Source organism: Gadus chalcogrammus, chromosome 17 (assembly GCF_026213295.1).
Source record: "Gadus chalcogrammus isolate NIFS_2021 chromosome 17, NIFS_Gcha_1.0, whole genome shotgun sequence".
NCBI lineage: Eukaryota > Metazoa > Chordata > Actinopteri > Gadiformes > Gadidae > Gadus > Gadus chalcogrammus.
This window is the reverse complement of record NC_079428.1, coordinates 5,175,728-5,203,366: the sequence shown is the minus strand read 5'-3', so window position 1 is coordinate 5,203,366 and position 27,639 is coordinate 5,175,728. Positions and strand designations below refer to the sequence as shown.

The following is a 27,639-nucleotide window of genomic DNA, read 5'->3' as shown; positions in this document are numbered from 1 at the left end:
TTAATGCTCAGATCCCTCTTCATCCGTGTACTCATGGAATACCTGCAATGCACCACAATAGTGACGACAGCTTGGGCCTCTCATTCACCTGTCCAAAAGGTATCCTCATCAAACATCATCCTGTGGTTTGCAACATTATTATCAATCGTTATTACTAAAGCATTTACAGTGAACCTCGGAAGAATATGGAGACAAAGATCGCCTTTCCTCCGTTTTTTATTTGATAGTATACTGCTCTCTCCATACGCGATCTCATAATGCCTTCATACCATATAGTTTAGTTTGAAAATGTCTTTGCATCTTTTACATTCAAGTACGTTACATGGCATTCTTTTTAAGACATACATGTGGTTAAAGGCTTAACAACATGTCATACATGACATACATGTTGACATACATGTTGTTAAAGACTTTCTTACTTGATTTTGCTTACCGGGAAAGGTTTCTCCTGCACTTAAAGGATACTGTAGTGGAAAGGCTAAGAGGAAACTAGTATTTAAACATTCAGTTTCATTTCAGTAAAAAACAACAATGTTTTGGACCCCAACAGTGTTTACATGTTAGAAGCCTGGTGTTAAATATGTAGACTATTGTTAGACTATTGTGACACCTGGTGTCAAATATGGAGACCTGGTGTTGAAGCGTAATTCCGGCGAAAATTGAACCCAGGGTCTTCTTCGACATGAAGACCCATCAAATAAGCCCTCCGGACACTTTCTTTTGGTTGATAATCGGGTATAGAGCTTGCCCGCGAATCCCCGGGGCAATGTAACTGCCCAAGTGGCTGGTGTTAAATATTGAGACTAGATGGACTAGAAGCTGGCTGGTTAAATGATACATCATTTGTTGGTAATTGTAAAGGAATTCGGCAGGAAAAGTTTTGGTATTTTGATAATGAGAAAAGTTATGTAATTTTGAATAAAAAAAAAAACGAATGACACGACTAGTTGGAATGAAAATAGTCTGACACAATATTCATTTGTAAGTTTAATTGAAGTATTTATATTGTATCATTGTGGATTGCTTATTATGTTAAGTAACATGACTTGGAAAGGGCATGTAAAGATAGATGCATAGCTAGGCTACAACACTTGCATGCCTGTAGGTGGAAGTCACAGATTGGTAAATTACTAGAGGTCATACCAATTTAATTTGAGCTGTGTTCTGAAGGCTTACACACGCAAATAAAAATGTAGTACTCCTAGCATGAAGATACTATCTTCTAATGTCTTAATATGTGATTAATAACAAATTACTGCTTGGGTGTTGGAGTCAGAGCGCTTCTATTCAGTGGACATGAAGCCGCCTTGAAGCTGGTGGTTGATGTTCTTGGCAGCTCTGATGGCCGTCTTCATGGCTGTTTCAATCCAGGCGTGACTGAAGCCGGTGTGTTCCCCAGCGAAGTGAACCCTGCCCTGGGACTGGAAGAGCTCAGAGGCGATTTCAGTATGCTGGTAGGGAGTGAACAAGGCGAAGGCTCCCAGGCTGTATGGGTCAGAGCTCCACTTCTTCACCACCACCCCCGTGCACAGGTCCCAGACCTGCTCCCCGTGGATTAGCTCCAGGTCCTTCAGGGCCACCTCCTTCAGCTCCTCATCCCCCAGGCCCTCGAAGATTAGGGAGTCGTCAGACCAGGTGTAGGAGGCCAGCAGCACGCCGATGTCTGGGTTCTGGGGGAAGCCGTGGCTGGGGTAGTAGATGAAGCGAGAGGGGCGGTCTGTGATGCTCTTCCCCCCCTTGATGCCATCATCCTCCCAGAACCTTCTGCTGAAGGTGAGGATGATCTTGGTGGAGCTGTCGTAGTGAACGCTGCTCAGTGCATGCCTCTTTCCTGGGGTCAGCGGGGGGACAAATTCTATGAAGCGAGCTGCCTTGGCTGTGGTCGTGACCAGGACTGCGTCAGCAGACAGCTTGATCTGAGGTGAGTCTTTACCCTTCAGGTAAAATACATTGACACCAGCGTCTGAGTGGGTGATTTGTTTGACCGGAGAGTTTAGCTGGGCGGGTTCAACCAGGACGTTATGCAAGGCTTGAGGGAGACGATCTGAGCCATCCACCACCTCAAAATACCTGGAAGGACAAAGATCTATATCAATATATATATATATAAAAATATATATATATATATATATATATATATATATATATGTTTATATATATATACAAATATATGGGTGAATGTAAATAGTTAAGAGGTTAATGAGTGATTGCAGAGGGTTTGGTGGAGAATGTGTAAGTGCAGACTGTTTATTGTGAGTTATTGAGCAGAGACTGACTCAGTTTGGTCGCTGATATCTGCTAGTTCGTAGAGCATCTCGGTCAAGGCAAGGTACATCCAGCTGTTCTCATTCAGCAGGTCTCCTATCATCCTCACCTCCTCAGAACTTAGGTTAGCCACTTCAACCAAATAGCCCTGAATAAACGTGCACAAACACATTGACACACACACACACACACACACACACACACACACACACACACACACACACACACACACACACACACACACACACACACACACACACACACACACACACACACACACACACACACACACACACACGCTTTCGTTTTCAATGATCTATATTTGAATTTTTGACACAAATGTGATATTTTTACTTTACAATTCCTTAAACGGATGGATTTATCTATGGGAGACAAAAACAACACCCAATCTGAATGAACTGGAACTAATGCTGTGAATGATAGAGATAGAGCGAAAAAATTATAAAACCACCAGCTTAGTTTACTTTGTCCTCTCATAGTAGCTCGATGTGTCCTTTGTATAGTAGTACACTGTGTCCTCTGTAGTACTGCAAAAGTAACCTATGACAATTCCAGCTCTGGACCCACATTAATGCGCTAGTCCAGCGTTAGCAGTGCGAAGAGCAAACAGCATGGAGAGAGTGAGAGATCACCAAAACTAAAAACTGTTCAAGCAAAAAGCAAAAAGAATAAAGTCAGAGCAAATAATTGCATCATTACTCAAGCTGTATGTGTACTTCAGTAGAATATGACAATGGCCCGGGCTGCAAAACACATGACAGTGGACAAGTCAAACAATCCCAAACAATCAACAGTAAAGCTTTTGCTCTTTGGTCGATCGTCCACGTGTATCATGTATGGTTGGAGTTGAAATGCTTTTCAAAAGCTTTGGTTTTCTGAACCAATTTGGCCCTGGTGCTGATTGTCAAATTCCGAATTAACAAAATAAGATTAGAATATCTAATACATCTAGAAGGCCTTGATTGTTCCTCTCTGTGTTTATATATATTTACCTTGAGCGAATACTGGTCATATCTCTTAAGGGCAGCACATCCTTCATGTTTCACTGCATACATTACCTAAACAAACACACACACACACACACACACACACACACACACACACACACACACACACACACACACACACACACACACACACACACACACACACACACACACACACACACACACACACACACACACACACACACAAACAGAATGTAACATTTTGTTACCACATCATTCTGCTCCAACGCTATTTGTATGGTTTTGGCAGCCGTTTTAAAGAGAGGGCGGTCCTTGGCTACGAACCGCTTCCAAAGCCCGATCCACCAGCTGGTCAGCCGACAGGGCCTTCCCCCTATGGGGGAGATTGTATTTGAGGAGGGCAGGGTTTTTGTCTGCTGCCCCGGTCTTCACACGCTGCCCATTGACCAGGTAGAAGGTGTTGGGGTCATACATCACAAACTGACCCAACTTCACACCCAGCATCTCGGCGTAGTACAGCACAATCCTAGAGAGAGAGAGAGAGAGAGAGAGAGAGAGAGAGAGAGAGAGAGAGAGAGAGAGAGAGAGAGAGAGAGAGAGAGAGAGAGAGAGAGAGAGAGAGAGAGAGAGAGAGAGAGAGAGAGAGAGCAACACAATGAGACAGTGAGACAGAGAGAGTGACAGAGATAAAAACGCACAGAGCAAGTCAGGCTGGGGTAGGACCGGCTAACTTACTGGTGGAAGTTTGGGATCCTCATGGCTCCCAGATCAGCATACCAGCCCTCTGTCGGGTGTCTGTAGGTCTCCACCCTCCCCCCCACCCTCCCACTAGCCTCAAGCACCGTCACCTACACACACACACACACACACACACACACACACACACACACACACACACACACACACACACACACACACACACACACACACACACACACACACACACACACACACACACACACACACACACACACACATCCAAACACACACACACACACACACACACACACACACACACACACACACACACACACACACACACACACACACACACACACACACACACACACACACACACACACACATACAAACATAGTTTAAATGGGGCTGGACTGGCCATCTGTAAGTTAAACAACGACCAGTAGTTTCAGAACAGCCTTCGGACGCCAGCCCGGCCCAATCACATCAATATGCAGTGAATTCAATTTATTTAATTAATTAATCTTCTCTCCTCACCACAGCTCGCGTCATTGATAACAGCCCACACATCACAGTGACCATGCTGTGCTCTTGCCTTAACTATCGTATTTATTTATTCTTGTTCTTGGGCTGTGAGAGCGGTTACCTGGTGTCCCGCGTCCTGCAGCAGTTTGGCAGCGGTCAGGCCGGCCATGCCGGCGCCCACGACCACCACGTGCCGAGGGGTCTGTGCAGGGGGGAGGCCATGGATACTGATGTCCAGAAGCTCCTGGTAGTCCTCGTCCCCCAGACAGTCACTGAGCTGCTCCTTGAAACTGCGGAGGTCCTCCGTAGCCCCCCGTGGCCAGGACACACAGGCCAGCAACACCACGACTACTGCACATTCAAACGCTTTGAGATGTGAGCGTAACATGCACATATCACTCCGGAAGGTTGTTTTTGTTAATCTGGCAAGCTATTGCTACTGGGAGCGGCCCAAGACAAATACAGTATTATCCTGGGGGACGCAGGGAGCTAGGGATTACAACGCATAAACCTTGAGTAAATGACTGCAAGCACAAATTATTGCCATTGAAAATCGTAGCACACTTATTTTTCGTTTCTGCGTCATCTAATCAATAAAATTGACTATGTCGATATTTCTTTTATAGTCCGAAATAAAGACTTTGTAGTTGAAAATTGTGGTGAAGACGAAGATACTTTTTTTTCTCTTCACTAATGTTTAGAGGCCTGCCCGGGAAGGCTGCGTTACCCAAGAGCTCTGCAAGTTTTACAATGATGACGCGTTGAAATAGCAGATCAGTCTACACAAGTAGAAAACATCAATGGATATATTTGTCTTTTCTCGAGTTCCAAGAGATGCTTTCTGAGTGTACTCACCTGGTTTCCAGAGGGCCATCGATGCTGTCGTCTCGCAGATGGATGCTGAGGAGATAAGAGCTGGAAGAGTGGAACCTCAACTTTGAGCGCTAACAAAGCCAATATTTTGTATGTCTATCTTTATCTTTATTTATATATCTATCTTTATGCATCTATCAAAATGCTTGATTAGATTTGTTACCAGCCATGGTGAGCTAGATCGATCAGTAACAGAGTAGGTCAAGGGTTCCTACCTCTAATGTTAAAGCCCTCCCTCCGACTGTTTGCCGACAGAGCAAAGCATGTAAATAGCAGACCCTGTCGTGAGACGTCGATCATATGATTGACAGGGAAAGCTCAATTCGGAATAGTAATGGTGTGCCAATCAATCATAACAGTCTGGCATTGTATCACATGTTGCAATACAAAATCCAGAATCAGACCAGAGTTTTCATGGTCAGGGAATGTCTTGGGCAAAAATGGACAAGGTAATGCAGAAGGTTCCCAGTACAAACACATTTCACTGCTGGTTTTACTGGTTAGACTGGTAGCTGCCCCCGGGTGCTGACAAAAAACAGCAAGAAAGAGGGATAGGATCTAATTGCAGACTACTACTCAGGAAACGTAACAAAAAAGGGCTTTTAATAAAGAACTCCACACATCTGCTCCATGACCAGGCTGAAGAACACTACAAGTTGGGCACCAAAAGGATAAAGGGACAAAAACCAGGAACTGACAAGGAAATAAAAGAGGTGAACTTGTATACATGGGGGGAGAGTGATCAAGGAATGAGTTGCAGGTGGGAAGATAGACACCCACAACTCGGAGGGGAATGAGGTTTTGTTATGTACGTTTGCATTAGACATGAAACACTAAGACACTGTAAAGCTCTCAGTGATGATCTAGTCTATAGTAACCATTTCACAGTTTGTGCCCTCAAGTATGTTTCCCTGCTTAGATACTGGATTAGAAGTCATCGAGGTGGTGCATTGTTATTGTTAACAGGCGTGTCCAATTGAGGTCCACAGTGGACACTCTTAAAGGCCATGTAAGTCATGGCATGTGATGAGTAACAGAATGATGGGAGGTTTGGACAGGAAAATAGACCTGTGATAGGCAACAGGTTGAAGGGAAACTTTGGCAGGACCATTACATTACACATCCTAATGCTTTCAGAATGGCTCAAGCAGATATCTAGCTTTCAGAATGGCCTTCCCAAAACCCTGACCTCAACCCCAGAAGGCTTCAACCCGTGATTGAAAGGGAAGAAAAAAAGGATTAAGAAGGATAATGTACTGCTCTAGAATCAACGGTCACACAGGGTCACACAAGGTAAATCAATATCCAGATGTAGTTATTCATTAAACATCCATTCTGTTCATTCATTCTTTATTAAAGGAAGCTTGAAATGACCTTAGTCTGCGTACATTGGCGGAAACTGACGCAGAATTTCTTTGTGCAACGTAAAAAAAAGAAAGTGCAAACACAAAACGAGTACTCGTTGTTTGGACAGCACATTCGATAGGATACTAATACAAGCCAATATTTGGGCAGTTTTGGTAATATTGGTTTAAGTTTGTTAATTTAGATAATCACAAAGCACAACATTTGTTTAATAATCGTCTGTTTCATTGAAATGTGCAATGTTTACATTTCCAGATGGGCTGTGTCTTATTATGTTAAGTAACAGTACTTGGAAAGGAGACGTAATAGGTGCATAGCTAGGATATTGCATGCATGTAGGCTGCAGTCTCAGATTGGTCGATTATCGTTACCTTTAGAGTTCATAGCAGACACCAATTTTGGTTTTAGATTTGTTCTCAAGGCTTACACATGCAAATGAAGACCTAGTACTGCTTACATGAAGGTACTATATTCTCAGGCTTTAATATATGTGATTAATAACAAAATAATGCTTGGGTGTTAGAGTTAGAGATCTCCTCTAGCGGTAGACATGAAGCTTTCTTGAAGCTTGGTGTTGGAGTCAGAGCTCTTCTCTATCAGTGGACATGAAGCTGTCTTGAAGCTGGGTGTTGATGTTCTTGGCAGCTCTGATGGCCGTCTTGATGGCTGTTTCAATCCATCCGTGAGTGAAGCCGGTGTGTTCCCCAGCGAAGTGAACCCTGCCCTGGGACTGGAAGAGCTCAGACGAGTAATCAGTATGCTGGTAGGGAGTGAACATGGCGTAGGCTCCCAGGCTGTAGGGGTCAGAGCTCCACTTCTTCACCACCACCCCCGTGCACAGGTCCCAGACCTGCTCCCCGTGGATGAGCTCCAGGTCCTTCAGGGCCACCTCCTTCAGCTCCTCCTCCCCCAGGCCCTGGAAGAGCAGAGAGTCATCAGAGAAGGTGTAGGAGGCCAGCAGCACGCCGATGTCTGGGTTCTGGGGGAAGCCGTGGCTGGGGTAGTAGATGAAGCGAGAGGGGCGGTCTGTGATGCTCTTCCCCCCCTTGATGCAGTCATCCTCCCAGAACCTTCGGCTGAAGGTGAGGATGATCTTGGTGGAGCTGTCGTAGTGAACGCTGCTCAGTGCATGCCTCTTTCCTGGGGTTAGTGGGGGGTCAAATTCTATGAAGCGAGCTGCCTTGGCTGTGGTCGTGACCAGGACTGCGTCAGCAGACAGCTTGGTCGGATCTGAGTCTTTACCCTTCAGGTAAAATACATCAACACCAGTGTCTGAGTGGGTGATTTGTTTGACCGGAGAGTTTAGCTGGGCGGGTTTAGCCAGGACGTTATGCAAGGCTTGAGGGAGACGATCTGAGCCATCCACCACCTCAAAATACCTGGAAGGACAAAGATCTCTATGAATATATATAAGTGTGTGTGTGTGTGTCTGTGTGTGTATATATATACATGTGTTGGTGAATGTAGAATGCTTTGTGGTGACTGAGTGAGCAGAGACTGACTCATTGTTGTCGTTGAGATTTGCTTGTTCGTAGAGCATCTCGGTGAGGGCGGTGTACATCCAGCTGTTCTCATTCAGCAGGTCTCCTATCATCCTCACCTCCTCAGAACTCAGATTAGCCACTTGAACCAAATATCCCTGAATAACACGCACACAAATATCTTTTTTTTCAATGTTCCATGAGGCAAAGTATTTGGATTTCTGAGACAAATACATTTTTTTTTTTCTTTATAAATTACTTAAACAATAAATCGAAAATTTGTCTCAGTCTAATACCTGGACCACAAGGGGAGACAAGTACAATACTCTGACCAGTCTGGAACTATGGCTGCTAATGAAATATATATAGATAATTTTTTCATATATTTACCTTGACAGAATACTGGTCATATTTCTTAAAGGTTGCCGCACATCCTTCATGTCTCACTGCGTCTTTTACCTACACACAGACAAAGACCACATCATTCAAGAGGTAACTCTTGGTTTTTGGGAACCATTTCAAAGAGCGGGCGGTCCTAGGCTTCTAACCGTCTTTAAGGCCTGATCCAGCAGCTGATCAGCCGACAGGGCCTTCCCCTTACGGGTGATGTTGTATTTGAGGAGGGCGGGGTTTCTCCGCGCTGCGTCGGTCTTCACACGCTGCCCGTTGACCAGGTAGAAGGTGTTGGGGTCATACATCACAAACTGACCCAATGCCACGCCAAGCACATGGGCGTAGTACAGCACAATCCTAGAGTGAGAGAGACAGCATGAGAGAGAGACAGCATGAGAGAGAGAGAGAGAGAGAGAGAGAGAGAGAGAGAGAGAGAAGTAGGACCGGCTAACTTACTGGTGGAAGCTTGGAATCCTCATGGCTCCAAGTTCAGCATACCAGCCCTCTTTCTGGTGTCTGTAGGTCTCCACCCTCCCGCCCACCCTCCCACTAGCTTCCAGCACCGTCACCTGCATACACACACACACACACATACACACCGAACAGCTGCGGCTCATTGTGTTTCTAGCTAGCTACGTCTAACTGTGCTTCTAGGTAGCTCTATCTCCTTATGCTTCTGGCTGACTACATCTCATGATAATTCTAGCTAGCGACGTTTCATTCACAAAAACAAATTGGTGAATCAAACGTCGAGCCAGTATGAAGTGATAAAGGTTGCGGTGGCACAAGAGAAGAAAACCTCAGAGCGGTTACCTGGTGTCCCGCGTCCTGCAGCAGTTTGGCAGCGGTCAGGCCGGCCATGCCGGCGCCCACGACCACCACGTGCCGAGGGGTCTGTGCAGGGGGGAGGCCATGGATACTGATGTCCAGAAGCTCCTGGTAGTCCTCGTCCCCCAGACAGTCACTGAGCTGCTCCTTGAAACTGCGGAGGTCCTCCGTAGCCCCCCGTTGCCAGGACACACAGGCCAGCAACAAGACAACTACTGCACAGTCAAACGCCTTGAGGTGTAAGTGTTACATGTACATGTCATTCATGAAGGTTGAATTAATCTGGCAAACAATATACAATGGGAGCTGCCCGCCACTATGACAGTATTCAACTATTCGTCTTTTCTCGAGTTCCAAAAGATTCTTCCAGAGTGTGCTCACCTGGTTTCCAGAGGGCCATGGATGCTGTCGTCTCTGAGATGGATACTGTGGGGATAAGAGTTTATGAATCACTTTAAGTCTGAACCTCAATTTTGAGCACTAAAACAAGCCAATATCTTAATGCTAATTGATTTTGAATATTAGTAACTAGCCAAGTGTAGGTAGAGCAGCGTCAAATCAGGTCATCGGCTCCTACCTTCAATGTAAAGACTAACTCTGATTTTTTAACGATGAAGCAAAGCTTTTAAATAGTAGTTCCTAGCAGGAAATTTTCAACATGTGATTAAAAGGAAGCAAAACAGCGGTGAGCCAATTCATCAAAACCGCCTGACATTGTCCCACATTTTGCAATCAATTCTAAAGGATCAGACAGGCAGTGTCCACAGTTTTAATGTTCATATGTACAAGGTGATGGTTAAAGGTGCCCGGTGCAATCACAGTCTTCTACTGGCTGCAATGGGTGCTGCCCAGTTCAACCAGTCTTCTACTGGTTACTCCGTGACCTGCCAGTAGATGGACCTCTTCTGCATTTATGAAGCATCCTGACTAAAGTCAATGTATTTTTAGTAAATTACGAAATCTCAATAGTAATTTTGATGTGTGACCCTTTGTGACAGTTCACAGTCTCAAGAATTTCTCTTTCACTTTCATTCATGTGATGAAGGCCGGCTGTCTCCAAGAGTTGGCAAATAATAATAGTTCCGAAATAGTCATGAAAAAACAGAAAAATATCTAAAGTTGAGGCTTCCTCATTCTTGAATAGGAATTGAGTGAGCGTTTCAGCTCACTAGCATTCGAGTCCCTTCGAATGCCCCGTCTACTCCTCTCTTGTTGCCTACTTCTCAGCTACCTTTGTACGGTTCACCTCTTTTATACATGAACATTAGCTGAGTCAGTGTCTTGTAAAGTATTTACTAACACTTCCTCTTTTAACATGCTTAATACTTACACATATATTGATACTGTCTTTCAAGATAAAAAAAATTGAGATATTGTAGACTCGATGGGAGACCTGGTAGAATACGATGTGCGAGCTTGAACAAAAATCAGAACGTCTTCACTACTAATATTCACACACATGCTGAATTTCACAAAAAATGTCACAAAAAAACACGCTGAAGAGCTTGTAGAATTTTGTTTTACTTGTGTGTTGATATTGAATGTGAAGTCACACAAATAATGTTCACAAATTCATACAATCACAAATTCCAATTTACATGAATACAATGACACCTGCAAACTTGTAATGATAGCATTGACTCGTTGGAATTTTTTCTTCTTGAGTCCATCTTCCAGTAAAACGCCTTGGTGATTACAACACCACGAATCGGTAACTTCACAAATGTGCTCCCCCGCATAAGTGGGAGGTGAGGAGTCAGGAACCTATCGCCTTGAATTTTGCAACACCTTTTGCGATAAATGTGTTGCAAAACTCGCACTAGGAGCCGCGGTAATGAGAGAATAATGTGGAAGGTGTGGGGGGGGGTCTCAGCCCCAGAAAGGTTGAGAACCACTGACGTAGCAGGCAGAGGGTGGGAGTGTGTGTGGATGATGGCTGGTCCAAGCAGCCTCGGCTGCCCAGTCTGATTCGACTCGGGGGCTGGGTGAGGCTGCACACCTGTTACACATTGAGTAATCAGCGTGCACAGGTTCAACCAGAAATCTCCACACACCCTCGGGGAGATCTCCGTCATGGCAACATGGAGCACCATCCTCGGTATGGATGATGGTTGGTTTAAGCAGTCTCACCTGATTAGTTGGGTGGTCAAGTGTAAAGATGACTAATAATGGTTATAATGGTAATAATAGTGGTTCAGAATGAACACTCACAGGTTTCAATAGAACACCCGTTTTAGGGAAGACCCTCAGTTAGTAAATGAAACCTGAGGCAAAGACTCAATCATAAGGACTAGAAAGAAACATCTTCCAATACAGATATTGTCAAATCAGGCCATCCCTCCAATCTGTGCACCTGGACAAGAAGTCAAATAACTAACCCCTTTGTCACGTAGAAGAGGTATTTTTTGTTTTTTGTAACAAAATGTATGGTGATTTTTGTAAACCAACCGTCTTCACCTGTGCAAGCTGGCTGGTGTAATCACACCTAATATGTTGGTAAGTGAAAAGGAGTTGGGCGGGGAAAAGTTTTGGGAATCTTTTCATCACAATTATCACAATTTTCTTTAATATTCTTCTACTGGCTGCACTGGGAGCTGCCCAGTTCAACCAGTCTTCTACTGGTTATACCGGGACCTGCCAGTAGACAGACCTCATCTGCACTCAAGCGTGACTAAAGTCAAGGTATTTTTGGTAAATTACTAAATCTCAATCGTAATTTGGACGTGTGACCCGGCGAGCCAGTTCAGTCTCAAGAATTTCTCTTCCCCTTTCATTCATGTGATTAAGGCCGGCATTTCAAGTTGAGGCTTCCTCATTCTTGAATAGGAATTGCGTGAGTGTTTCATCCAAATGTAACAATCTAAATGCAGCCTAGCTGAGTCTCTTCGAATGCCCAGTCTACAGCTTATACTACTTCAGCTACTACTGCTTATACTTCAGCTACTACTGATACTTCAGCTGCTACTATTCCAGTTGATATTTTGACAGCGCGTTTGCAGTCTCTGATGAGACAGATGCATGACCATATCAATTTCAAACTTCAAATGGCTCAGTTTATGGCCAAATAAAATGGCCTAATTCACACATGGAATAACATTTCTTTCACAACTTCAGAAATACTCAGTCCTCAAATAAATTTCAGCAAAGAAAACTTAACACACATATGATATGCGGCAACTGTGGTTCTATATAATGATATACGCAATACATTAACAAACATCGTTTCTTACCAGTATTGTATGCATTATCGTTATCGACTTAACGGGGGGACACATAACGTTATCGTTATGTGTCCCCCCGTTAATATACATTGCCATGGACTGTATTATGTGTTACGTGTTTAGTTTGTGTGTGTTTAAACAGATGGACGCGCACACGCGCGCCTGCATTCATTAATTATTTTACACATAGGCCTACACACATTCATTCATTCTTTTAACACTCAATCGCGGTAAAGCAATGTTTTCTCACGATCAAATACTCATCAATTCTTAAAGTTATGGGCTTGTACATGATGTCTGTGTCAAGAAAAAATGTGTTTGCTGTACGGTGTTTGCAGATGCATGGATTTAAAAGTACAACTTATTACCGCTGTATCAGCTGTTCTTTCCCAAATAATTTACCAAGAATGTGTGGCTAGGTAGATGAGAGAAGCGAAGTGTATGCGTGAGGAGCGTAAGGAACATTATGCATGCGCCCTTAAAATAACTTTAGACCAGGTATTTCCTGGTTTTTGGTGGAATTGTTTTCTGAAACTGCAAAATAGCACCAGGGAACCAACCTCATTATTCTACTGGTTTTACTGGGAGCTGCCCAGTCACAGCCTTCTGGTGGTTAGACTAGTAGCTGCCCAAAATATTATTATAATATGGTGCATATATCTACATCTGGGTAGAAGTCATCGAGGTGGTGCATTGTTATTGGTGACAGGCGTGTCCAATTGAGGTCCACAGTGGACACTCTTAAAGGCCATGTATGTCATGGCATGTGATGAGTAACAGAATGATGGGAGGTTTGGACAGGAAAATAGACCTGTGATGGGAAACTTTGGCAGGACCATTACATTACACATCCTAGTGCTTTAAGAATGGCTCAAGCTGATATCTAGCTTTCAGAATGGCCTTCCCAAAACCCTGACCTCAACCCCAGAAGGTTACAACTCGTGATTGAAAGGGAAGAAAAAAGGATTAAGAAGGATAATGTACTGCTCTAGTATCAACGGTCACACAGGGTCACACAAGGTAAATCAATATCCAGATGTAGTTATTCATTAAACATCCATTCTGTTCATTCATTCTTTATTAAAGGAAGCTTGAAATGACCTTAGTCTGCGTACATTGGCGGAAACTGACGCAGAAATTCCTTGTGCAACGAAAAAAAGAGTGCAAACAAAAAACGAGTACTCGTGATTTGGACATCGCATTCGATGAGATACTAATACAAGCCAATATTTTTGGCATTTTTGGTAATTTTGGTTAAAGTTTTTAATTTTGATAATCACAAAGGACAACATTTGTCTAATAGTCGTCTGTATGTTTCATGGAAATGTGCAATATTTAGATTGCCAGATGGGCTGTGTCTTATGTTAAGTAACAGTACTTGGAAAGGTGATGTAATGGGTGCATAGCTAGGATATTGCATGCATGTAGGCTGCAGTCTCAGATTATCATTACCTTTAGAGTTCATAGCAGACACCAATTTAGTTTTAGATTTGTTCTCAAGGCTTACACATGCAAATAAAGAGCTAGTACTGCTAGCATGAAGGTACTATCTTCTCAGGCTTCAATATATGTGATTAATAACAAAATAATGCTGGGGTGTTAGAGTTAGAGATCTTGTGGTGGAATAAACCGAGATATAAACTAACTTAAGAGAGAGGAAAAGAAATCGAGGGGTCCGGAGCAAGTATGACAAAAACAACAAGGCCGAATTGTTTGCAAAACACTGGCAAAATAATGCTGGGGTGTTAGAGTTTGAGATCTCCTCTAGCGGCAGACATGAAGCTGTCTTGAAGCTTGGTGTTGGAGTCAGAGCTCTTCTCTATCAGTGGATATGAAGCCGCCTTGAAGCTGGTGGTTGATGTTCTTGGCAGCTCTGATGGCCGTCTTCATGGCTGTTTCAATCCAGGCGTGACTGAAGCCGGTGTGTTCCCCAGCGAAGTGAACCCTGCCCTGGGCCTGGAAGAGCTCAGAGGCGATTTCAGTATGCTGGTAGGGAGTGAACATGGCGAAGGCTCCCAGGCTGTAGGGGTCAGAGCTCCACTTCTTTACCACCACCCCCGTGCACAGGTCCCAGACCTGCTCCCCGTGGATTAGCTCCAGGTCCTTCAGGGCCACCTCCTTCAGCTCCTCATCCCCCAGGCCCTGGAAGAGCAGAGCTTCGTCAGACCAGGTGTAGGAGGCCAGCAGCACGCCGATGTCTGGGTTCTGGGGGAAGCCGTGGCTGGGGTAGTAGATGAAGCGAGAGGGGCGGTCTGTGATGCTCTTCCCCCCCTTGATGCCATCATCCTCCCAGAACCTTCGGCTGAAGGTGAGGATGATCTTGGTGGAGCTGTCGTAGTGAACGCTGCTCAGTGCATGCCTCTTTCCTGGGGTTAGTGGGGGGTCAAATTCTATGAAGCAAGCTGCCTTGGCTGTGGTCGTGACCAGGACTGCGTCAGCAGACAGCTTGGTCTGAACTGAGTCTTTACCCTTCAGGTAAAATACATCGACGCCAGTGTCCGAGTGGTTGATTTGTTTGACCGGAGAATTTAGCTGGGCGGGGTTAACAAGGACGTTATTCAAGGCTTGAGGGAGACGATCTGAGCCATCCACCACCTCGAAATACCTGGAAGGACAATAGATAAATATATATGTTAGAGCTCGCAATCAATAAAAAAATAGTTACTAATTAATCACCCAATTTGTTGTGATAAATCAAAACTAAATCTGCTTAAAACTCTTTTCTGCACACGTCTTCACATGGGTAAGTTAGCACAGGAAGTAAACAATTCTGCGGGAATTGTGTTACATTAGGCATTTTTACACGGAGACCTCTTTCGAATAATTTTTAATCAAGCCACTCGCATGGAAGAATGAGTAGACTACCTCTGGGTGTAAGCTACTAACGTGATTAACTATTGACAACTGCAAAAACGCAAACATATTCTTTATTTTGCTGACCACTTCATTTTTTTATCCAGGTGAAAGCCTCGTAATGGAAGTTCCTCCTTACACTCTCGTAGATCGCACCGTCTTTCACCGTCTTCCTTAAAGGCACCTGCATCACCTTCCCTCCCATGCTGGTCAGCAGCTTGCGGATTTCAACGTCTCTCCAGTTAGAACTACTCATGTTGCTACGTCATCCCACACCTCTACCCAAATACCGCCCCTGCCGCGATGCCATCTAATCGCATTTACATTAAAATGGCACTGATATATATATATATTGTGGCAATCTGGCACGGTGAGCGAACCACCACCTCCCGAAACAGGACACAACTTTGCTGGGCAAAAGCGAAAAAGGCATGTTTAATCCAAAATCAGACAAACCTACTGAAAATAATACAACGAAAAAAACCCTGGGAGGAATCGACGGTCCTGTCCCCCATGGGTGGAATCCCGTCACCCACGAGGACCGGTCTTTCCATACAGGAGCTCCATGGCTGGGAGAGCCCCGAATGAGTGGAGAAGCTACTTAAGCCCTGCTTCTCCACCTGCTCTGCATGTCCTTAATTGGACCAGGCCGGGTTGCCACAATATATTAGTGCAGTCAAAATTGGGGTTTTGGGATAACGGTTCCGGTTTACGACAGTTCCGGTTTACGGCAGTTACGTTTTGAACTCATGCTTGAGTAACACTTGTTTAATTGAAGTGGAGAGTAAAGCCGACTCGACCCATCTCCGTCTCTTGTCTCGTCATTTACCGCACTCCACATGTGTATATATATATATATATATATGAATGCAAAAATGTTAGAGTCGAATGAGCGAATGCAGACAGTTTATTGGCAGTTTGACTTACTCAGTTTGGTCGTTGATATCTGATTGATCGTAGAGCATCTCGGTCAGGGCAGTGTACATCAGGCTGTTCTCATTCAGCAGGTCTCCTATCATCCTTATCTCCTCAGGACTCAGGTTAGCCACTTGAACCAAATAACCCTGAAAAACACGTGTACACACACACACACACACACACACACACACACACACACACACACACACACACACACACACACACACACACACACACACCCACACACACACACACACACACACACACACACACACACACACACACACACACACACACACATTAACTTTCGTTCTCAATGATCCATGAATCTAAATATTTGAATTTCTGACACAAATGTTTGGTATTTATGCTTTTTAAATGACTTAAACTGAATAATTATTTAATTTCTGACTAATAACGGGCCATAATGGGAGACAAGTTCACTCTGGACAGGAACTAAATCTGTGAATGCAATATACAAACATATATATATATATATATATATATATTATATATTTACCTTGACCGAATACTGGTCATATTTCTTAAGGGCAGCCTCACATCCTTCATGTCTCACTGTGTCTTTCACCTGCACTCACAGACAGACAGACAGACATACAGACATATTTCGTTACCACATCATTCAATTTTAAATGTATCTGTATGGTTTTGGCAGCCATTTTAAGGAGCAGGCAGTCAATGGCTACAGACCGTCTTCAAGGCCTGATCCAGCAGCTGATCAGCCGACAGGGCCTTCCCCCTATGGGGGAGGTTGTATTTGAGGAGGGCGGGGTTTTTGTCTGCTGCCCCGGTCTTCACACGCTGCCCATTGACCAGGTAGAAGGTGTTGGGGTCATACATCACAAATGGACGCAGTTCCACACCCAGCATCTTAGCGTAAAACAGCACAATACTAGAGAGAGAGAGAGAGAGAGAGACAGCATGAGAGAGAGAGAGAGAGAGAGGGAGAGGGAGACGGAGAGAGAGAGAGAGACGGAGAGCAGGAGGGGCCGGGGTAGGGGTAGGACTGCTTAACTTACTGGTGGGAGCTGGGGATCCTCATGGATCCCAGTTCAGAATACCAGTCGTCTGTCGGGTGTCTGTAGGTCTCCACCCTCCCCCCCACCCTCCCGCTAGCCTCCAGCAACGTCACCTACACACACACACACACACACACACACACACACACACACACACATACACAACACACACACACACACACACACACACACACCACCACACACACACACACACACACACACACACACACACACACACACACACACACCATCCATATAATTATATTATATAATTGATCTTAATGCCTTAATTAAACAAATGAAGAAAAATCCAACCTTTTAGGCAACCAATATTCTTTGTGAATGAATAATGTATCGTAAATAAATAAATGTTCATTAAAAAACATGGTGCGTAAGTATAGGAACCCCTATGCTAAATTCCCATAAAGGCAGGCAGATTTTAATTTCATGGCTACTGTGCATCCTGATAAAGTAGGCCTACCTAGAGATTGGCATGATTCTTTTCAGTTAGCCTAATAGCTGTTAGCTAGCCTAATGATTTCTCACTGCAAATCAAACCAGATAATAGGCTAACTGAAATAAACTCTGCCTGCCTCTATGGGAATTTAGCATAGGGGTTTGTATTCTCATGCACCCTGTATTTTTATGAAGAACTTTTATTTCTTTACTAGACATTATTCATTCACAAAGAAAATTGGTGGCCTAAAAGGTTGGATTTTTCCTAATTTCTTTAATTAAGGCATTAAGATCGATTTCCAAAAGATGACTTATTATTCCTCTATTTAGTTAACTTTAGCATGGGTGCATAAACGTATTCTTACCACTGTATGTATAGGTGCATCTCAATAAATTTGAATATTGTTGAAAAGTTAATTAATTTCAATAAAAAAAAAAAACCTCATATATTATGTAGATTCATTACACCCAAAGGGAAATGAACACACAGACGCATCAATGACCTTGGTTACTACAACTGTCTCATTCCTCATGTCAAGCCACTCCTGTCCACTCCACTCCAGCCACTCTTGTCCTGTCACCTTTTGGTGTTGGTCCAATGTGTTTAATCCAGTCAATGCAGCCGTCTACCAGGATGTTTTAGAGCACTTCATGCTTCCTTCTGATGACAAGCTTTATGGAGATGCTGATTTAGTTTTCCAGCAGGACTTGGCACCTGCCCAAACTGCCAAAAGTACCAATACCTGGTTTAACGACCACGGGATTACCGTGCTTGATTGTCCTGCAAACTCGCCTGATCTTAACCCCACAGAAAACGTATGGGGTATTGAACAGAGGCAGATGAGAGACAGGAGACCCACTAATGCACACGAGCTGAAGGCCGCTATCGAAGCACCCTTGCCTTCCATAACACCTCAGCAGGGCCACAGGCTGATCTACCCCACGCATTGATGCAGTAATTCATGCAAAAGGATGCCCAACCAAGTACTGGGTGCAAATACAAGAACATACTTTTCAGAAGGCCGACATTTCCGTATTAAAAAACATTTTTTTACTGGTCACGTGTAATGTTCAAATCTTCTGAGAAACTGAATTTCTGTTTTTCATGAGCTTGAAGCCATTGTCTAGATTAATACAAATAAAGGCTTGAAACAGTTCACCTTGAGTGTAATGAATCTATATCATACTTATAAAAAGCATGATAAGGCATGCTAAATAATAGATTATGTCTCCTCTCATTGTGAGTTGTCTCATAAAGCAAACAGCCCTGGCCCATCGTACTCTGTCATAACCACCATGTTCAACAGTAGTTCTGCAGCCAATGTGAGGACCCAATATGGATGCTTGAGACCGGTTACCTGGTGTCCCGCGTCCTGCAGCAGTTTGGCAGCGGTCAGGCCGGCCATGCCGGCGCCCACGACCACCACGTGCCGAGGGGTCTGTGCAGGGGGGAGGCCATGGATACTGATGTCCAGAAGCTCCTGGTAGTCCTTGTCCTCCAGACAGTCGCTGAGCTGATCCTTGAAACTGCGGAGGTCCTCCGTAGCTCCCCGTTGCCAGGACACCCAGGCCAGCAACACCACAACTACTGCACATTCAAACGCCTTGAGGTGTAAGTGTTACATGTACATGTCATTCATGAAGGTTTAATTAATCTGGCAAACATTTTACAATGGGAGCTGCCCTCTGCTATGACAGTATTCAACTAGGGGACACAGGGAGCTAGGGACACAAACGTATGAACCTCGAGTAAACGAGTGCAAGCACTCGTGGTTGGGACTAGTTACTGGTCTGGGTAGGGGCAATTCCCCAAGTGACGAGCTTTACAATGATGACCATCATTTTGGTTTCAGTATTACAGCCAGAGAAACTGTCTAATAAATAACAGACCAAAGGAGAAAACATTTAAGGTCATATTTGTCTTTTCTCGAGTTCCAAAAGATTCTTCCAGAGTGTACTCACCTGGTTTCCAGAGGGCCATGGGTGCTGTCGTCTCTGAGATGGATACTGCGGGGATAGGAGTTTATGAATCACTTTAAGTCTGAACCTCAATTTTGAGCACTAAAACAAGCCAATACCTTAATGCTAATTGATTTTTAATTTTAGTAACTAGCCAAGTGTAGGTAGAGCAGTGTCAAATCAGGTCATCGGCTCCTACCTTCAACATAAAGACTAACTCTGATTGTTTAACGATGAAGCAAAGCTTTTAAATAGCAGTTCCCAGCCGGGAAATTTTCATCACGTGATTAAAAAGGGTGAGCCAATTCATCATAACTGCCTGAAATTGTCCCACATTTTGCAATCAATTCAAGAGGATCAGACAGGGAGTGTCCTGACTAAAGTCAATGTTTTTTTAGTAAATCACTAAATCTCAATGGTCATTTTGACGTGTGACCCGGTGTGACAGTTCACAGTCTCAAGAATTTCTCTTTCACTGTCATTCATGTGATGAAGACCGGCTGTCTCCAAGAGTTGGCAAATAATAATAGTTCCGAAATAGTCATGAGAAACCAGACAAATATCTAAAGTTGAGGCTTCTTCATTTTTGAATAGTTTGATATGACCGGCTCATGGAAGGTTACTGCCCTTGACTTTCGTTTTGGGCAGTAAGCCGTCCACGAGCCAGGCATATCATCCTGTTTATTGCCCTGCCTCTCGGTGATTATCCCTTACATAATACCCCCCAAAAGGCACATTCCTGAGGGCTTCAGCTTCCGGTCAGGGTGCGAGGGTGGGGGCCACAACCCCCCTTCCGCTTCCGTTCTGTGGAGGCATTGTGAAGGGTTGGGCCTCTGTGGTGGTGGTTCAAGGGGAGGGATCGTGTGTGTGTGTGTGTGTGTGTGTGTGTGTGTGTGTGTGTGTGTGTGTGTGTGTGTGTGTGTGTGTGTGTGTGTGTGTGTGTGTGTGTGTGTGTGTGTGTGTGTGTGTGTGTGTGTGTGTGTGTGTGTGTCTGTCTGTCTGTCTGTGTGGTGTGTGTGTGTGTGTGTGTGTGTGTGTGTGTGTGTGTGTGTGTGTGTGTGTGTGTGTGTGTGTGTGTGTGTGTGTGTGTGTGATTGGGGGATGTGGGGGGCAAGCGTACATGGATAAATGGTGACCATAGTCATGAGGTGGTGTGTGTGTGTGTGTGTGTGTGTGTGTGTGTGTGTGTGTGTGTGTGTGTGTTTGTATGGCCTCACGGCATTGCAGCCATATCATAGGCCAGCCACAGACAGCGTTTCATATCAACATACTCCACACGACCAGCGAAAGTGTGACTACTATCATAAACATTGAAAATCAACCTCCTTTTGGTATGTCCGGCTATCATACACATCAATCAAACCTTGCTTCTATTGATGGAAATGTGTCACTGCTCAATGCTCCGATTAGAAGAATGAGACCTGTCGTAGGTGTAAAAGACCAGCGTACCGAAGTGTCATTCAGGCATAGAGAGGAGAACGGCTTTGAATACGTAATTTCATTCCTCGATGGAATGGCTGTGGACAAAAGGCTGTGGTGATGAGATCTTTGAGATGCGTATGGCTACAGAAGATTGGGTACGTTTGAAAAGGTATGCCCTGAGCTAGATGCTGAACGGTGGGTATCTACACACCATTGGGGGACCCCGTGTCACCTCATGGAGATGGGCTTATGGAGATGTGTTATACCGCATGGAGTCCATCTATCATACAAAGAAAACAACCAAGTTCATTTTTTTCAAGCGATGCGTTGATCCAAGGGTGTTACCGGAGGCCCCGTTTTGCACGGACACACTCCCTGGGACAGTGCTGTAAAATCTGCAGATTGTTTTGAAACTATCTTTTTTATCAGTGGCCCCTCGATACGCTCGATTTTTGGAGGAGTTTGACAGAGTGGTCAAGAAGTACCCGTGAATCTCAAACGACTGCGTTGGGTTCTCAGACGTCTCTGGTTCTTCCACGTCCCCATCAATCTGAAGTGGACTGAACCAAGACATGGCGGAGAAAGGGATTGTTGACCGCGGTTGTTGACCGCGGTTGTCTCCCACCGGAGCCTCACTGCCGAGGGACCACCGCCTCGGCAGCGGTCAGCGCTTAGGCACCACCGCCTCCTGCAGCGCCGCTGCAGTGGTCCCTCAGCAGCTGGATACAGGGCTTAAGTGGTAGACATTCACGGGCAACAATCCCTTTTTCCTCCATGTCATGGTTCATGTATTTCAGGGAGTCAAAGCCAAAGCTCCTTTCCCACCAATTCCTTCTCAACCATGGCTGAAATAACCCCCACTACGAGTCTCATTGTGGAAATACATGAGACGTCAATGAACCGTCAGTGTTATGCGCCATTACATCAACATACGAATGGTTATCCAACTAACAGAAGTGTACAACACTTGCGTTACAGTGTGTGTAATCACACACACTGTGAGGCTCGCACGGTCGTAGCTCATCGTCTCATTAGCGGGCCAAAATCTCTGAGGGGGCAAGGGAGAGAAAGGGGAGGAGCTTGGCCCCTTATGACGACATATGGGGCCACATTCCAAATCAACGTGCCTGAGCTGCCATTTTTTCAAAGGCGAGCAGGATACCTAGTGCTTGTTTTACACCGAACGCAAGTTTTAGCCACTGGGGGATGAGGCAGGCTAGGGGAACTCATATTATTTGTTAGAAAACCTCATAAAGTGAGATTTTCATGCCATGGGACCTTTAATGTTAAAGCCCTCCCTCCGACTGTTTGCCAACAGAGCATGTAAATAGCAGACCCTATCGTGAGACGTCATATCAATGACAGGGAAAGAAAAATTCTGAATAGTAATGGTGTGCCAATCAATCATAACAGTCTGGCATTGTATCACATGTTGCAATAGAAATCCAGAATCAGACTAAAGTTTTCACGGTCAGGGTATTTTTTTCAGCAAAAATGGACAAGGTAATGCAGAAGGTTCCCAGTACAACCACATTTCACTGCTGGTTTTACTGGTTAGACTGGTAGCTACCCACGGGTGCTGACAAAAGACAGCAAGAAAGAGGGATAGGATCTAATTGCAGACTACTACTCAGGAAACGTAACAAAAAAGGGCTTTTAATAAAACACTCAATATCTGTTCCCTGACCAGGCAGAAGAACACTACAAGTTGGGCACCAAAAGGATAAAGGGACAAAAACCAGGAACTGACAAGGAAATAAAGGAGGTGAACTTGTATACATGGGGGGAGAGTGATAAAGGAATACAGGTAAGTAACAGTTAAGTAACAGTTCTTGGAAAGGTGACGTAATGTGTGCATAGCTAGGATATTGCATTCATGTAGGCTGCACTCTTAGATTGGTCAATTTATCATTACCTTTAGAGTTCATAGCGGACACCAATTTAGTTTTAGATTGGTTCTAAAGGCTTACACATGCAAATGAAGAGCTAGTACTGCTAGCATGAAGGTACTATCTTCTCAGGCTTCAATATATGTGATTAATAACAAAATAATGCTGGGGTGTTAGAGTTAGAGATCTTGTGGTGGAATAAACCGAGATATAAACTAACTTAAGAGAGAGGAAAAGAAATCGAGGGGTCCGGAGCAAGTATGACAAAAACAACAAGGCCGAATTGTTTGCAAAACACTGGCGGTCAACAGATCTCGGCTTCCTCTTTATCCACACACACAAAGCAGTTTCTTGTTTGAGGTGTCTGCCCACAATCAATCATAAATTTCCCTAACCAAATGGTCAGCAAGATAATCTAGAAAAACCAGGCTGAGGTCAGCACGCATTGACCCCGTGGCTTCCTGCTCCTGTGGGGGGTTTCCAACTTACGCTCTGACCCAAGACTCCCTGGCACCTTGTCAAGCCCTGTATCAGAATCCAGAGACGCTTTAAATGTTTTCTACCATTAGATATATCGGCCTATTAATAATCATGGTTTCCCATAGAATATAATCATTAATTTCTACCACAATCTCCACTAGCGGTAGACATGAAGCTGTCTTGAAGCTCGGTGTTGGAGTCAGAGCTCTTCTCTATCAGTGGACATGAAGCCGCCTTGAAGCTGGGTGTTGATGTTCTTGGCAGCTCTGATGGCCGTCTTCATGGCTGTTTCAATCCATCCGTGAGCGAAGCCGGTGTGTTCCCCAGCGAAGTGAACCCTGCCCTGGGCCTGGAAGAGCTCAGACGAGTAATCAGTATGCTGGTAGGGAGTGAACATGGCGTAGGCTCCCAGGCTGTAGGGGTCAGAGCTCCACTTCTTCACCACCACCCCCGTGCACAGGTCCCAGACCTGCTCCCCGTGGATGAGCTCCAGGTCCTTCAGGGCCACCTCCTTCAGCTCCTCCTCCCCCAGGCCCTGGAAGAGCAGAGAGTCATCAGACCAGGTGTAGGAGGCCAGCAGCACGCCGATGTCTGGGTTCTGGGGGAAGCCGTGGCTGGGGTAGTAGATGAAGCGAGAGGGGCGGTCTGTGATGCTCTTCCCCCCCTTGATGCAGTCATCCTCCCAGAACCTTCTGCTGAAGGTGAGGATGATCTTGGTGGAGCTGTCGTAGTGAACGCTGCTCAGTGCATGCCTCTTTCCTGGGGTCAGTGGGGGGTCAAATTCTATGAAGCGAGCTGCCTTGGCTGTGGTCGTGACCAGGACTGCGTCACCAGAAAGCTCGGTCAGATCTGAGTCTTTACCCCTCAGGTAAAATACATCAACACCAGCGTCTGAGTGGGTGATTTGTTTGACCGGAGAGTTTAGCTGGGCGGGTTCAACCAGGACGTTATGCAAGGCTTGAGGGAGACGATCTGAGCCACCAACCACCTCAAAATACCTGGAAGGACAAAGATCTATATGAATATATATGTTTGTGTGTGTGTCTGTGTGTAAATATATATATATATGTGTTGGTGAATGTAGAATGCTTTGTGGTGACTGAGTGAGCAGAGACTGACTCATTGTTGTCGTTGAGATTTGCTTGTTCGTAGAGCATCTCGGTGAGGGCGGTGTACATCCAGCTGTTCTCATTCAGCAGGTCTCCTATCATCCTCACCTCCTCAGAACTCAGATTAGCCACTTGAACCAAATATCCCTGAATAAAACACACACCCACACACACTTTCATTTTCAATGGTCCATGAGGCAAAATATCTGGATTTCTGAGACAAATAATGTTTTTTTTACCTATAAATTACTTAAACAATAAATCAAAAAATAATTTTCACTCTGAACGGTCTGCAACTTCTGCGAATGAAATATATAGATAGCCTACTTTTTTTTTATAAAAAAAATCTATATTTACCTCGACAGAATACTGGTCATATTTCTTCAAAGTTGCCTCACATCCTTCATGTCTCAGTGCGTCTTTTACCTACACACACACACACACACACCGACACAGACCACATAATTCAAGAGTAACTCTTGGTTTTTGTTGGCCATTTTAAAGAGCGGGCGGTCCTTGGCTACTAACCGTCTTTAAGGCCCGATCCAGCAGCTGATCAGCTGACAGGGCCTTCCCCTTACGGGTGATGTTGTATTTGAGGAGGGCGGGGTTTCTCCGCGCTGCGTCGGTCTTCACACGCTGCCCGTTGACCAGGTAAAAGGTGTTGGGGTCATACATCACAAACTGACTCAATGCCACGCCAAGCACATGGGCGTAGTACAGCACAATCCTAGAGAGAGAGAGAGAGAGAGAGAGAGAGAGAGAGGAGCATGAGAGAGAGATATGAGAGAGAGAGAGAGAGAGAGAGAGAGAGAGAGAGAGAGAGAGAGAGACGATGAGAGAGAGAGAGAGAGAGAGAGAGAGAGAGAGAGAGAGAGAGAGGGAGCATGAGAGAGAGAGAGAGGGAGCATGAGAGAGGGACAGAGAGAGGGAGCATGAGAGAGGGAGCATGAGAGAGGGACAGAGAGAGACAGCATGAGAGAGACAGCATGAGAGAGGGACAGAGAGAGAGGGAGAGCAAGAGGGAAGCAAGTAGGACCGGCTAACTTACTGATGGAAGCTTGGAATCCTCATGGCTCCCAGTTCAGCATACCAGCCCCCTGTCTGATGTCTGTAGGTCTCCACCCTACCGCCCATCCTCCCACTAGCTTCCAGCACCGTCACCTGAATACACGCACACGCACACATACACACCGAACAGCTGCGGCTCATTGTGTTTCTAGCTAGCTACGTCCAGCTGTGCTTCTAGGTAGCTCTATCTCCTTATGCTTCTGGCTAACTACATCTCATGATAATTCTAGCTAGCGACGTTTCATTCACAAAAACAAATTGGTGAATCAAACGTCGAGCCAGTATGAAGTGATAAAGGTTGCAGTGGCACAAGAGAAGAAAACCCTGAGAGCGGTTACCTGGTGTCCCGCGTCCTGCAGCAGTTTGGCAGCGGTCAGGCCGGCCATGCCGGCGCCCACGACCACCACGTGCCGAGGGGTCTGGGCAGGGGGGAGGCCATGGATACTGATGTCCAGAAGCTCCTGGTAGTCTTTGTCCTCCAGACAGTCGCTGAGCTGATCCTTGAAACTGCGGAGGTCCTCCGTAGCCCCCCGTGGCCAGGACACACAGGCCAGCAACAACACAACTACTGCACAGTCAAACACTTAAAAGCGTCTGCTAAATGCCCTAAATGTAAATTTTTATTTTTCAGCATGACCTCACGAGAATATCCGCCATGCCTAATAATCAGCGGACAAACTTTGTCATAGAATACATTTATTTGCATATTTAAATTTTCTTGAGTTCCAACAAATGATCCAGTGTGTACTCACTTGGTTTCCAGAGGGCCATGGATTCTGTCTCGGGGGTAGATACTGTGGAGATGAGATACAGTGAATCATAACACTGATAGCCTATATATTTCTTTTTTACTTGGCATGTTGAGCAGTGTAAGAACAAGACATGGGTTCCTACCTTCAATGTGAGAGCCCTCACGCCAACTGTTTGATGATGCTTTTAAATAGCAGTTCCTCTCTTCCTCCCTCTTAGGATAGGTTTCGTTTTTGGATAAACTATTCAGGGACAACAAACTTCTACGGTTCTACTGGGAGCTGCCATTTGAAGGACCTTTTATGTATACTTACTGTCTTCCTTATCAAGCAGCAAGGTATTTAAAATAAAACAAAAAATTTAAAGAGTGATTTTGACATCAGGTGTGACACAACTACATTCTTCAGAATTACTCCTTCCCTTTTAATCAGGTGATGAATGCGTCTGTCTCCAAGAGTAGGGTTGGCAGATAATAATACTTATGAGGTAGTCATAGGAACCCAGACCCAATATCGAAAGTGGAAGCTTCCTCATTCCTGAAAGGAATTTAGTGTTTCTCCCAAATGTAATGCTCACAATTAGTTGAGGTTAGTTGATTAGTTGAATCTCTTCGAATGCCCCATCTGCTCCTCTCTCGTTGCCCACCCATCGGCTGCCGTTCTACTGTTCACCTCTTTTATATATGAGCATGAACTCAGTCATTGTTTGGAATAAAGCAAAATGATGTAATGGGAAATTATATTTTCACATTCTGTTTCTCTGAGTGTCATATGTTGGTATTTGTCTGTTTTCTTAACCCCCTCGGGATTTTGAGATGCCAGGGATCCAACTGATCCATCCTGAGGAGGTTCAATCGATAGGTTACCATCTGGTCAACCAATAGCTTTGTTTTATTGGGGGGCAGAGCTGCTCTCAGCCTACTGAAAGCCACTGTATATATATATATATATATATATATATATATATATATATATGCATATATGCACTTGTTTACGGCCTATGGCCATCATTTCAATTTCGGTGCCTACCACAATGTCCATAATGGTGATATCT

The 27,639-nt window shown here is 44.8% G+C and overlaps 4 protein-coding genes across 8 annotated transcripts; all 4 read right to left on the bottom strand.

The window, feature by feature from the left end:
• Positions 1 to 1,283: 1,283 nt before the first annotated feature.
• On the bottom strand, positions 1,284 to 5,352 carry LOC130370111 (L-amino-acid oxidase-like). Its single transcript, XM_056575790.1, has 7 exons — positions 5,334 to 5,352; positions 4,600 to 4,829; positions 3,990 to 4,102; positions 3,579 to 3,780; positions 3,279 to 3,344; positions 2,277 to 2,413; positions 1,284 to 2,070 (listed from the first exon to the last, which is right to left on the bottom strand). Exons 1-7 carry the CDS (start codon positions 5,350 to 5,352, stop codon positions 1,284 to 1,286), a joined length of 1,554 nt encoding a protein of 517 aa, XP_056431765.1.
• Positions 5,353 to 5,965: 613 nt separating this feature from the next.
• Positions 5,966 to 10,041, bottom strand: LOC130370105 (L-amino-acid oxidase-like). Of its 4 annotated transcripts, none has more exons than XM_056575785.1 (8): positions 9,996 to 10,024; positions 9,800 to 9,844; positions 9,404 to 9,630; positions 9,047 to 9,159; positions 8,746 to 8,947; positions 8,588 to 8,656; positions 8,219 to 8,355; positions 5,966 to 8,095 (listed from the first exon to the last, which is right to left on the bottom strand). In XM_056575785.1, the coding sequence occupies exons 2-8, from the start codon at positions 9,816 to 9,818 to the stop codon at positions 7,297 to 7,299; spliced, it is 1,566 nt and encodes a 521-aa protein (XP_056431760.1). In that variant the 5' UTR covers positions 9,819 to 9,844; positions 9,996 to 10,024; the 3' UTR covers positions 5,966 to 7,296. The 4 variants fall into 4 exon arrangements, with proteins under 4 accessions (XP_056431760.1, XP_056431759.1, XP_056431757.1 ...); XM_056575782.1 differs by having other exon boundaries at positions 5,967 to 8,095; positions 9,404 to 9,633; positions 9,996 to 10,041; XM_056575784.1 differs by lacking the exon at positions 9,996 to 10,024 and having other exon boundaries at positions 9,800 to 9,984.
• A 1,691-nt stretch (positions 10,042 to 11,732) lies between these two features.
• LOC130370104 (L-amino-acid oxidase-like) lies at positions 11,733 to 20,113 on the bottom strand. 2 transcript variants are annotated; one of them, XR_008892952.1, is made up of 8 exons: positions 19,869 to 20,113; positions 19,265 to 19,494; positions 17,451 to 17,563; positions 17,122 to 17,323; positions 16,931 to 16,999; positions 16,420 to 16,556; positions 14,393 to 15,244; positions 11,733 to 14,246 (listed from the first exon to the last, which is right to left on the bottom strand). XR_008892952.1 is itself a non-coding variant. In XM_056575780.1 (8 exons), exons 2-8 carry the CDS (start codon positions 19,885 to 19,887, stop codon positions 14,446 to 14,448), a joined length of 1,569 nt encoding a protein of 522 aa, XP_056431755.1. In that variant the 5' UTR covers positions 19,888 to 19,913; positions 20,065 to 20,112; the 3' UTR covers positions 11,735 to 14,445. The 2 variants fall into 2 exon arrangements, 1 of the variants encoding a protein (XP_056431755.1); XM_056575780.1 differs by having other exon boundaries at positions 11,735 to 15,244; positions 19,869 to 19,913; positions 20,065 to 20,112.
• A 2,832-nt stretch (positions 20,114 to 22,945) lies between these two features.
• On the bottom strand, positions 22,946 to 26,782 carry LOC130370106 (L-amino-acid oxidase-like). Its single transcript, XM_056575786.1, has 8 exons — positions 26,731 to 26,782; positions 26,589 to 26,630; positions 26,175 to 26,404; positions 25,817 to 25,929; positions 25,294 to 25,495; positions 25,123 to 25,191; positions 24,776 to 24,912; positions 22,946 to 24,654 (listed from the first exon to the last, which is right to left on the bottom strand). The coding sequence occupies exons 2-8, from the start codon at positions 26,605 to 26,607 to the stop codon at positions 23,856 to 23,858; spliced, it is 1,569 nt and encodes a 522-aa protein (XP_056431761.1). The 5' UTR covers positions 26,608 to 26,630; positions 26,731 to 26,782; the 3' UTR covers positions 22,946 to 23,855.
• Between the last annotated feature and the right edge of the window lie 857 nt (positions 26,783 to 27,639).